At 33.8% G+C, this 12,671-nt stretch overlaps 1 protein-coding gene across 1 annotated transcript in view; it reads right to left on the reverse strand.

Moving 5' to 3' along the window:
- LOC134274058 (small subunit processome component 20 homolog) overlaps window positions 1–12,003 on the reverse strand; it is a gene marked incomplete at its 5' end in the record, with an annotated part of 29,027 nt that extends 17,024 nt beyond the window's left edge. Inside the window, 23 exons of the mRNA XM_062756297.1 lie at window positions 1,799–2,031; window positions 2,272–2,384; window positions 3,496–3,767; window positions 4,067–4,204; window positions 4,425–4,580; window positions 4,833–4,991; window positions 5,109–5,162; window positions 5,304–5,373; window positions 5,484–5,648; window positions 5,868–6,012; window positions 6,280–6,497; window positions 7,397–7,476; window positions 7,721–7,798; window positions 7,978–8,173; window positions 8,458–8,536; window positions 8,654–8,820; window positions 9,153–9,278; window positions 9,392–9,477; window positions 9,565–9,655; window positions 9,830–9,940; window positions 10,548–10,754; window positions 11,405–11,636; window positions 11,847–12,003. Of these exons, the coding sequence (XP_062612281.1) occupies window positions 1,799–2,031; window positions 2,272–2,384; window positions 3,496–3,767; window positions 4,067–4,204; window positions 4,425–4,580; window positions 4,833–4,991; window positions 5,109–5,162; window positions 5,304–5,373; window positions 5,484–5,648; window positions 5,868–6,012; window positions 6,280–6,497; window positions 7,397–7,476; window positions 7,721–7,798; window positions 7,978–8,173; window positions 8,458–8,536; window positions 8,654–8,820; window positions 9,153–9,278; window positions 9,392–9,477; window positions 9,565–9,655; window positions 9,830–9,940; window positions 10,548–10,754; window positions 11,405–11,636; window positions 11,847–12,003 (3,333 nt within the window). The remainder of the gene's footprint in view (window positions 1–1,798; window positions 2,032–2,271; window positions 2,385–3,495; window positions 3,768–4,066; window positions 4,205–4,424; window positions 4,581–4,832; window positions 4,992–5,108; window positions 5,163–5,303; window positions 5,374–5,483; window positions 5,649–5,867; window positions 6,013–6,279; window positions 6,498–7,396; window positions 7,477–7,720; window positions 7,799–7,977; window positions 8,174–8,457; window positions 8,537–8,653; window positions 8,821–9,152; window positions 9,279–9,391; window positions 9,478–9,564; window positions 9,656–9,829; window positions 9,941–10,547; window positions 10,755–11,404; window positions 11,637–11,846) is intronic.
- Between the last annotated feature and the right edge of the window lie 668 nt (window positions 12,004–12,671).

Here is a 12,671-nt window from a genome sequence, read left to right on the forward strand (position 1 = left end):
TTTTGGTCAACATTCTCCGAAAAAAACCCAAGATGCATCAACTGACAAAGTTTGATGATTCTAAGCCAATAAGTACCGGAGAATACTTAAATATAGCTATAAAATGTTGAAAGTAGGTCATTGTGACCTACATTTTGATTGACATTTTTTAGAGTCCCAAGATGCATCTGCTGACCAAGTTTGATAATTCTAAGCCAATAAATACCTGAGATATTCAAAAGTAGGTCACCATGACCTACTTTTTGGTTGAAATTCTCCGAAAACTAAAGATGCATCAACTGACAAAGTATGATGATTCTAAACCAATAAGTACTAGAGATACATAAATATAGCCATAAAATGTCAAAAGAAGGTCACCGTGACCTACTTTTTGGTCGACATTCTCCGAAAACCCAAGATGCATCAACTGACAAAGTTTGATGATTCTAAGCCAATAAGTACTGGAGATACATATATATAGCCATAAAATGTCAAAAGTAGGTCACCGTGACCTACTTTTTGGTCGACATTCTCCGAAAACCCAAGATGCATCAACTCACAAAGTTTGATGATTCTAAGCCAATAAATACCTAAGATACTTAAATATAGCCATAAAATGTCAAAAGTAGGTCACCGTGACCTACATTTTGGTCGACATTTTTCAGAGTCCCAAGATGCATCTCCTGACCAAGTTTGATGATCGTAAGTTTGAAGGTAATCAAAATATGCCTTTTAAACAATTTGAAAACAAATGCCTGCAAAATTCTAAAAGTAGGTCACAGTGACCTACTTTTTCTTAAATATGTTTTAAGGTCCCATGATGCAGCAACTTACAAGATTTGAAGATTCTAACCCTTTCAGTGCCTGAAATAATGGGATTAAATGTTTTAAAAAGGATAAGTCATAAAGTTCAAAAAGTAGGTCACGGTGACCTACTTTTAAGTTGACGTTGTTCAAGGACCCAAGATGCATCAACTGACTAAGTTTGATGATCATAGGCCTTAAAGTATCCAAAATATGCCTTTAAATCAATTTGAAAACAAATGCCCGCAAAATTTAAAAAGTAGGTCACCGTGACCTACTTTTGAGTTAACATGATGTGAAGTCCTAAGATGCATCAACTTACAAGATTTGATGATCCCAGTCCTTATAGTTAGCAAAATATGAACATTTTTATTAATTGTAAATTTAGGTAAACTTTAAAGTGACCTTGAGACCACGCCCTTTGCCCCAGGGTCATGCCTTGAACAATTTTTAATCTTCAACATATCCTGATCCTTGTATGTAAATTTGGTGAAAATCAGCCTGGTGGTTCTCGAGAAGAAGATTTTTTAGCAACCAGTACTTTTGGTTTTGTTTTCCTGATTATCTCCCCTTGTTTCAGGGTCCCAACCCTTATTTTAGTATATTAAATGGTAGCCCTTGGGCCAAGGATACCCTGTGACAAATTTGACATGGATTGGCCAAGGGGTTCTTGAGTTATGGCCCATATTCTAAAAAGTTAACGCACACCGCACACCGCACGACGCACACCGCACACCGCACAAATGGCCATAGCATGAGCTCTTTGAGCCTTTGGCTCAGAAGAGCTAAAAATCTTATTATTGTACAAATTTAGATCACTGTATATCAGTGACCTGTTTATCTGTCCTAAAGAGTCATGTTACCTTCCAGATCATAATCATCACTTAAGTAAAGAGTTTACTGTAAATCCACATGCTTTACTTATCTGGACACTTATTTTGTTAATGAGACATAAATTAAAATGCAAATTCATTAAGAATGAATTGCATATCCTACTTGACAATAAAAGTAATACCTTCTTTGTCAAACACCTCTGTAAGCTAGGGATAACAGACTTCATTATAGTACAGTGAATTTTAGTGGCCTGGCCAACTGAACATAACACCATGGTATCAAACTGTCTGGTTTGAGAGCCTGTGTTTGTTTCCATGGTTTCGTCTGTTTCCTCTGGAACTGTGGGTATTGCCTCTACAGTTTCCTCTGTGTTTTCTGCTTCTTGTTCTTCATTTTCGAATGGATTTGGCTCCTCTACAATAGATGTTTGATTCAATGAATGGAATAAATTGTGGTTTTAAGTAAAATACAAATACAATTTTTTACAATCATACAGAAAATTTTTGTAATTAAAAATATATTGCAGACTAATTGCAGACTAATAATGTTCATACCATTATACAAGTACATCTACTTCTTTTTGTAGAATTTTTAGAATTATTGGTAACTTTTTGTAGCTTTGACTTGGTTCTTTTTACAAAAACCATTTAATACCTGTTATTTCTCCTTTAGCTTTCTTCTTTGCAACAGAATCTGGTAAATTGTTCACAGAGTGTTGAGAGTTTCTGAGGTCAAAGTGGAATGCATCCAGAATATTAACAATCACCCTACAATAAACAAATCAATATATCATATGCATAACTTATTTATCAAAGAATTCTCTGTATTAACAACAAGAAATCTGTGAGCGAATGCTCACTAGTAATACCCCCGCTCTGATGTGAATAAACACTACCATGTTAATATATATACAAGCTCAATTACAGGCAAATGCACAGAAAAATATGAAGTTGACATCAGATTAACACCAAAATGAATCCCACTATATAATATGTCTCAACAAAGAGTGTACTAAAATTTCAAGCATCTGCGATGAGTAGTTACTGAGAAAACGGAGACGAAAATTTGTTATGTATGAAATGGACAGACACACAGACAAACAGGAAGTTGTTTGATTTGAACAAAAATGTATCCCAACGTATGGCATGACTCAGAGAAGATTGTATTAAAATTTCAAGCTTCTGTGATGAGAAGTTGCTGAGAAAATTGCGACGAAAATTTGTTATGTATTAAACGGACAGACACACAGACAAACAGGAAGTTGACATCCTATTTGAACAAAAATGTATCCCAACATATGGCATGATTCAGAGAAAATTGTATTAAATTTCAAGCATCTGCGATGAGTAGTTGCTGAGAAAACTGTGACGAAAATTTGTTATGGATGAAATGGACAGACGCACAGACAAACAGGAAGTTGACATCAGATTTGAACAAAAATGTATCCCAACGTATGGCATGCCTCACAGAAGATTCTGTTACAATTTCAAGCATCAGCAATGAGTAGTTGCTGAGAAAACTGCGACGAAAATTTGTTATGTATTAAACGGACAGACGCACAGACAAACAGGAAGTTGACATCAGATTTGAACAAAAATGTATCCCAACATATGGCATGCCTCAGAGAAGATTGTGTTAAAATTTCAAGCTTCTGCGATGAGTAGTTGCTGAGAAAACTGCGACGAAAATTTGTTACGGACGGACAGACAGACGGACGGACAGCTAGACAGACGGACTGACAGACAGACAGACAGACAGACAGACACACAAGGGTAAAACAGTATACCCCCCTCTCCTTCGGAGCGGGGGTATAAATATTCCTTTCAAAAAATAATATGGTAACAGTAATGTAATATGTGCTGAAAATATTCTGCATACCTGACTAAAAGTTTTTTCTTCTCAAACTTCTTTGACAATAAAGACAGAAAGTACTTCAGCTGATTTATGTAGATGTGCCAAGGTAGTTGTTTACACAGAACTCCCATGGCATCTATGGCACTTTCTTGCAGACCCTGGGCTTTTGTAAAAGACTCGTCAAGCAGGAAGGAAGAGGTTAGAGGAAGTAAATAAGAGACCAGGATCTCTTTACGAACAGGTCGGGACTGTAATGTCCTGTTCATCTTCTTCAATGCTCTGGATCGTCTGTGTGTCTGTAATAAAGAAAATGAAAAGTTAAATGATCCTGGCCAGGCTTAAAAACATTTTTTTTAATTATCAATTAAAATCCTAAGCAATAATATACATCCTACATTTGTTTAGTATATGTGTATTTAAAACATAAAAAATATTCTGTAATAATAGCAAACTGTAAAAAAAAAAAAAAAAAAAAAAAGTCAGAAACTAGAAAAAAGTAAATAACTACTACTTCATATAAAATTACAGAATTCAAAAACAAAGCAAGTTCCTTACAATTTGCTATACATGCAATTGTGTTTCACTGTAAGTTTACCTGGATATGTCGTATATTTTCAAAGAAATCAGCCTCCACGTCTTTGTCCTTGAGAATCACAAGGTCAGAGAACATGTCATGTGACGGGAATGTATCCACCAGTACAGACAGAACAGCAATGAACTCGTGTCGCACATGCTATTAAGAATTCAAGCAACTTCAAAATACATAAACTCACAAACCCATCAAAATATATCTGTTGTATATTTTTGACATATCTTGAAGTGCATGATTCTTGAAGAATTTTTTCAAACTACATGTACATGTGTGCATACATGATTATATTAATTTTATTAAATGATGTGAAATAGATATATTAAACCTTCTAAAATTTGACATTCAAGCATCATCTTCTTACCTCTTTTTTGTTCCTGAAGCCTGCTTTGACTTCATGAATAAGTCCATTAGAAATCAGATCTCGGAAAACCTCCTGGTCATAGGTCACATGACTGAACTGTTTCACCATGGTAACCAGAGTGTGGGTGGCATTGTCCCTCAGTGACATATCATCTATCTGTTTTAGAATAAACATCAATAAACAATTCAATAAAAAATAAGATTTTTTTTCCATATATTTTTAAAATTACTCTCCAATTCTTCAGAATTTTTCATACTTAATAATATATAAATATGAAAAATGCAAATTTTCTAAACCAAAAGAAGCCAATTTTATTTTAACATGGCACTATATCAAGAACAATAATTTTATGAACACTAATTTGATGTGTTAGTTATTGACTAGTCCCAATGAAGGGAATACACATACATTTTTGATGCAGTAACAACAGGAATGGAGAACAGGAAGCAGGAAGTCCACATTTAATTCCTCCTCCATCCCTTTGATGGCCTCGTTAACTTTCTTGTGAGCATTCAGTCTCTTCATGTAATCTGGCTCCTCCGTGTGTTTAGGGTCCCAGGCATTCAGCTGCATAATTAAATTATTAGATAAATTTGTTTCATTTTGCATTTAACAAGTTAACTTACTGATATGTGGTCTCACTACATTTAGTGATAAAGTGCATGACTAGTTTTGACTACCCACCTCTGATAAAAGTTGTGCTATCTCTTTCAGTTCTTCATTACTTTCTGCAATAACCTAATAAATAAACCATATACCTTTTGGTTAAAACAAGGTCATGCACCTACAAAGTACATGTATGAAAACATTTCGTTTATTTTTCATACAGTATAAAAGAAAAGTGAGAATTTTTTTTTTATCTAAAGATTTGTATTATACCTGAATAAGCTGGCAGAGAAGAATTCTTGACTGTCGATTCTGGATATATCCAAAGAGCTGGCAGAATGATCTGGAATATGAAACAAGACCAGCATTATTTTGCAATTGATTAATTTGCATCAAAAATAGTTAAAATTTGAACTTTAAATGTGTGATAGCAGATAAAAAAAAAAAAATGACCTGTAGAACTTTTTCTTGTCCTTGACCTTGTCCACCAGGTTCCGTATACTGGTCAGAATGTTGACCTCAGTGTCAGGTAGTCTACTGAGCCCCTCCCCAAGAAACGGGAGGAGAAGCTCTATCAGTGCCAGGCATTCTGATTGGTTAGTCACAAATTCACTGATTCTGGAATCCAATAAAAAGCTTTAATGTATTTGGCATGTCAATGCACAACAAAACCAATTTAAAATTGTTTGGCCAGTGTCTAGGTCACTGTGTTGTCCACTTAAAATTTCTAATTAATAATTGTTTACAATCTGAAAGAATCCATTAAATTAATGTAAAAATATCACAATAATTTATTAATTGCCATTGGTGGTACAAAATTTATAGACAGAAAGTTACCTTGACAAAATAGACAACTCTTTCCCTGCTGTCTGTGACCTTTTACCGTGACCTTTGATACTTTTTATAGCTTTCTGTAGGTATGTTAAGATATCTGACACATGTGGTTTCAGAAGCTCTGTTCCAAACTGCCCTACTTCTGACACTGTTACAATAGAAAATTATCAAACTATTGGCTCAAAAAACATAAATAAATCACATTTATTTATACTGTATCTCTATTTGTTACAATACTTACATCTTTTTCTTTTAGCAGCATTATCAATTTGTGGACATTAGATCATTAACAAGTATTTCAAAGAATTTGAGATTTCATTTTCTGACATACAGGTAAATAAACATCATGTCAGTTAAAAGTGTTCTTCAAGGCTGTATAGAAAAACAATTTATAATTCACATTTATGAGGTTTACCATTTATTTGCACCATTTTGTTGACCTTGACCGGTGTTGCCATAGTGATGGTTTCCATTTCCTCCTCTTTTTCCCCTAACAACAGGTTGTTAAGCATCTCAATGATGAAGTCTGTCACAGTTTTGTTTACTTCCTTGGCATTCAGAAGCTTTAAAATGGCACTTATAGGTGTCAAGTCAGGGTCAGTATCATGACACTTTGCCAACAAGGTCAAATATCTGAAATGCAAAAGGTCAAAATTGAAGTGTTGTTTGATATCATTTAAAAATTCAAATGGATCTAAAGAACTATATGCGGTATATTGCATATATTTGCCCCCAGAGAAGTCAAATTTTGAAAACTTCCTGAAATATGCTGAATTCAATAAATTGTATGAGAAATATAAATTAGCAGAAAATATTATAGTGTCAAAGCAGTGTATTCACAATTTTTGTTTTTATGACGTCACAAACTAGTCCGATTTTATATTCTTTTTCAGAAAGAAGACAAAATGGACAAAATTTCAACAATTTTAGCTTTAAAATTTATAGAGCGCAAGTTTGTTCAGGGACAATATTGACAAATTTTGTTGATATTATTATTCTACACATTATATCAAAATATTAATCCTGAACACACATGCGTTCGATGACTTTTACTCAAAATATCGACAAAATATGTACACTTTTCTGTAAAATTCATAAAATTAAAACTGAAATTTATGTCATGTTTGTGACGTCATTGCGTACATATGGCGTCATTACTTATGAAAATATTCAGTGCTTTGAAGTCAGCATATACTCCCCTGTTTAAGAACTTAATTAAATATATAAAGTTTGATTTGGGGGGGCAAATATTGGTTATTACCGAATAAAGTTCTTTGGCAAGGGTAAGAGTTAGTGTTAGATACATAACCGCAATTTACAAATATTTTATCTTACTTGCTTAAACATAGAGAAGACTTTCTAACAAATTAAGTCAATATAGCAAAGTAACATATTTCACTTTTGAAAAGCAAAAAAGTGCTTCTATAATTACGAAAATAAAATCACTTTTAACATGTATGCTTAACTAAACAGCAACAATATTTTCAAAGGCTGCTAAAAAGCCAGTTTGATTTTCAAGTAACAATCAATACCTCCTGTTTGCTGAACACATGTGTAGGAGTTTAAGAAGGGGTGTTGGGTGGTAGATTCCTTCATTCTGAAGTTTTGGTAGCTAGAAATGAAAACATAAACATTGGAGAACATAAAAATTCATTTCAATATATACATGTATTTTGTCTGAATTTCATTGAAAAGAAATCCCCAAAAATCATTTGAACTTGGTAGAATTATCTTTTAACGAGATAATAACATGGTTTTTATTAATAAGCCATAATTTTCTATGCATATATTTTTCATCAGTATCTCCATAGAATATGGATTTAAGTATTATTTACATGTGGGTAGGTTAGCTTTACCTGTGGCCAGACAGCAACATGAAACATGGCATCTATCTCTTTTGGTGAAAACTTGTAGGTGTCAAATACATCATAGAACTACAATGAAAAAACCCAACAATACTTTCAAAGCCCTCCATCATTAGAGAATACATTTTATATAAAATCTCAAACAAAGAAGTGGAGTACAAAAGTGCATTTCAAACACAGGCACATAAATCTGTAAACAAGAATGTCTGACAAAACAGCTTAAAAGAGCACATTTCTAAACTGTTTACCTGCATGATCTGGGTGATACACAACTGCCTGATGTTTTTGAGTGGTTTGAGGGCCCCGGGGGATACCTCCTCCCTCCTCTCTAGACAGGCCACACAGGTAGAGGTTAACCCCAGGAGGACACAGTGTAGGGAGGGGAGGTAACCCTCGATCAGGTGGCCCAACTTCTTCACAATCATATCCACTGTGTTCAATGCCCTGAGAGGTTAGAAAAGGATAACATGTACATCATTGGTAACTCATAATGCACTAAAACTGTTTGTACATCTTCATTAATTTGGAATGTATTTTTTACATAATTTTACAATGTGCATGTATCCTCACAACTCTCAACTTTTATTATTTTTTTTTTTTTGTGATGCTCGCTATTTTGAGAATTTGACTTGCTCTACAGATCTGTATTTGAAGTACAAATAAGACACTTTCCTACAAAAACAGGTTTACATGACTATTCAAGAACATAACTGTGTTGAGTAATTTACCCATTCATTTTCCTAAGTGGGATCACTCTGGATAGATCAATTTCTTTTTCTGTTTGACACACCATAGCCAATGCATCATCTACAAATAAAATCAATAACTCCCTGTAAATATTTGAAAGGTCTATAAATACAATAATCTTGCCTGCCAAGCTTTTAAATCTTGAAATATCAACATTTATGGGTGCTCCATATTTACCAGACACAAAGTGTTTGAAGCTCTCAAACACCATGTCCATGAACTTGATGATTTCCTCCCCACTACAGCCGTTGAGAAATCTGAACACTATGGACCTCCTGAACTGACTGTGGGACTTCCCTGCTGAGTCCTTCCCTGTCTTACTGTGCATCTTCCCATATAATATCCTATAAATAATAGGTCACATAGCTTTGCAGTCTTTGAAAAAAGTTATATTAACATACTACTACAAAATATGATATACTTTTTTCCATGCGGAATGAATCAACACTATGTACATATTCAAATATTTTCAGGGGAAATTTGTCCAAGCGTACTTAATGTACACCTAAGTAATTCCAAGGAATTATGAACCCATGGGAAAAAGTTGTTTACAGTATCTAAATAATCTGAAAGCTATATATAAAATACCCATGTATTTACAGATATATATTTACACATAACTGAATTGTTGATACAGAATAATTCCTTTTAGAACATGACATTAGGGCTCACACACCTCATTAAGATAGGCAGCACCTGGTCCCTGTGTTCTGGACTCACTATGCTGTTCTCATGGTCAATACTGAACAGGACAATCTCTGTCTTAAACTTAGCATCATTCAGCAGGTTATCAAAATTCTCCCTGTAAATAGAGAAAGAATAAAACTCTGCATCCCGCAACTCATAAGCAAGAACAAAATTAATACATAGACATTTGATACTCTAAGTGACCAGACAAATCTTGCCTGGACTTACCTGTATGGCACTAAATATTTATGTTTGTACGTCATGATGCAACTAAAGGCCACCTTCTGTACTTTGCCATTTTTATGCAGTAAAAGCTGTAAACAAAGTAAAATTATATTTTATTGATTATTTGCAGCACAGAAGGACAATAAAATACAGTGAATGGCGATTTCTATAAGTACCTGTTCATACAAATGTCTGACTTCCGTTTCTCTGTATAAGGATTTAGGGCTGGAGAATTTACTGAACAGTTCCAAATGTACAATGAGGGCACTGAAAAAAGGACATAAAAACGGACGTAAATATAACTTCTTCTAATTAACTATACAAAAATATATTTTCTTGGAGTGTAAAGTAATGATTTAAGAATGATACAAATACATAAAACTATAGAGATGTAATCAATATATACAAGAAACTTGTACCAAAGCAGATATGTTGAAATACCTAGTAGCTGCCCTTCTTTTGGTCCTAGCACCCTTTGTATTTCCCCCTTTATCTTTGCTTTTTCTTTTCCTCTCATCAACACCTTTCTCATCATCCACTAAGTCTTCTTCCCTACATAGCAAAAATATATACAACAAATAACAAACAGAATACTGTAAGAGCACAAATATTCATGGGGGATTAAATTTCGTTAATTTCGTTGTTAACAATTATCAACGAAATAAAATACCACACGAAATTATATATGACTATATATTGAATAGGGTTACTTTCAAAACAACGAAATTAAATCTCCACGAAACTATTCCAGATGACAAAACAACGAAATTTTATCCCCACGAAAATTTGTGCTTCTACAGTACTTTTTTAAATACTGAAATAGCTAGATACCTATAATGATTTGCTAACATATCAGTATAGTCAAAGAATGAATCAGATTTCCTTGAAGGAACATCTTTGATATCTACAAATATTTACAATACAGTTTACAAATTACACAACATTTCTACAGGTTTACAGTGAAATTCCCCAAGACGCAGGGAATTTCCCTGATACAACGATGTTATCCTCCGATTTTTTTTTGTATTTCTTCTAAACTCCCCATTAGGGATGAACCGTAGACCCCCGTCTACTTTTTAAATGTCCCATTCTTTTTCAATTCTTAGGGATGCAACCCTTTGGCTATATGTAAATCTGATTCCAATTCATCAGTACTTACATTTCTGACTTAGACTCCGACTTTCTCTCTTTCCTTCCCTTCTTTCTATCTTTACTCTTCCTTTGAGCCCTGGTTTCTACATGGTCCTCCTCTTCTTCCTCATCCTCATCCTCAATATCCTCCTCCTCCTCCTCTGACATCTGAGTCTCTTGCCTCTTTAAGTTCTGAGTGGGAGCTGCTGACAAATCCACATTGTAGTACTCCATGCTGTTAAATATTCATCCAAATCATGAAAAATGTACAATCAAGAAAAGTGATAGATGTAAATAATCAATTAATGTGTGTAAGATAAACTGTTATCAATGGTATAGGTATCATTAAGGTAGTCAATCTTTTCAAATGATGAAAGGAAGGTAACCTTCAAGAAGTACAGTAAAACATGGTTAAAGTAATTACATTTATAGGGAATTCATGCTTATTGCAAGTGATTCTCAATCCCATTTGTTTTAAAATGTGTTTTATTCTTAAAGGATACTGTAGTAGTACCTTTTTCCGTGTGGTATTAATTTACGCTATGTACGCGGCCACAAATTTTCCTCGGAAATTTGTCGAAGCGTACTTAATATAAATGTAAGGCATATAGTGACAGTATAGAAAATCCGCGTAATTTTCTGCCCGCGGATTAAACAGAAATTGAGATTCCGCGGAATTATGACCCTGTGGAAAAAAGTACGTCTACAGTAAAACAAATGACACTTCTAATGAATCAAACTTGGTCATTTCTGTCGCTTTGTTACAAGTGTTACTGTATACATGTATGATACATTAATCATGTACACATATACATCATCCTTTTAATCTAATGCTTGGTGCAGTTATGAATTATTTCAATTTTATGTTATATAAAAAAAATGTACCTCATAAATTTCAACAACAAAGTAACAACATCTCTATTTTTCTTTTCACACAAGTCTGGAAACAGATGCATAGACTTCCACAGATAAAACCTAAAGTTGGCATAGTCTGGTTTTTCTAGACTTTCATGTGATCTACAGCTCTTCACAAAAAGTTGTCTCATGTTATCATCATCTTCCTCCATTGGATCCTGTTCTGTGCTGACTGAGGAATCTGCCTGGTGCAAAGTTTCCTCTAAAAGAGAGAATGTATACTAGTATTTGGTATGTTGAATCAAGAATCTTTGGATTTTTTTTAAACAAAGTTGTATATTTACTGAAATATCACATGCTGTTACTCTATTGAATTATTCATTTAAAAGACAGCTTTATATTTCTTTTCATTGACAATAATAAATCCTTAAATTACATTTTACAGGTTTAAAGTAAATTTTATAGTTCCTACCACACTTTTGAGCTGCATCTTCTAGAACCAGCCTGTATAGATCCCAGAACACCATTTTATCTAGGCCTACAGCATGACTGGCAATAAGTTTTGTAACGGGATCCCACAGCAGCTTAAAGCCGATGTGCAGAGAACCAATCAAGTACCTCAAAGGTACCTATAAATGGAGAAATGCATTGCTTGAGAATGAAGTTCTAAATGAATTACTAATTCATTTTTTTTCAAATCAATAATATAATTCCCTGTAAGTACACTTGTATAACAGAAACAACAAACAATAAATGATAATTTTTTTCTGTCTGACCAAGCATTCTAGATCTAAGGCCATATAAAATTGAAATCTTGGTTCTCAGGCCCGCGCGCATCCGTTTTGAGGTAGCCGCATTGCCGATTTTATTGTATTTTTGATAAAATAAAAAGTTGGTATTGCGGAGACCAATCCGGGAAAAAAATTTCCGACCGCATTTGTTTCGTAGTTTAGTATTCAAATATCACTTCCGGTAGCCATTTACAATGAGATTTTGGCTGCTTCATTTGAAAATACATTCAAGGACATTACCTACGATGTTTACACGCTGTTAAGCAATGGATAAAGCAGAAATTTTAACCAGAAATGGAAAGTATATCTGTGATTAAAAAAAATTATCTTTATGTTAAAGAAAATTCGGAAATTAAAATAAAAAAAAATACCTCCCTCATCTACTTTATTGCCAATAAAATGAAAAACTAGAACTGTCCAAACGGGACAAAATACCCCCCGCTGGGTTTTTCAGAGGTACGTTTTTCCATAATAAAGATATGCATCAAACAAAAATTATGAAATTT

Source organism: Saccostrea cucullata, unplaced genomic scaffold, assembly GCF_032062105.1.
Source record: "Saccostrea cucullata isolate Sc308-1 unplaced genomic scaffold, CSIRO_AGI_Scuc_v1 ctg7685, whole genome shotgun sequence".
Taxonomy (NCBI): Eukaryota; Metazoa; Mollusca; class Bivalvia; order Ostreida; family Ostreidae; genus Saccostrea; species Saccostrea cuccullata.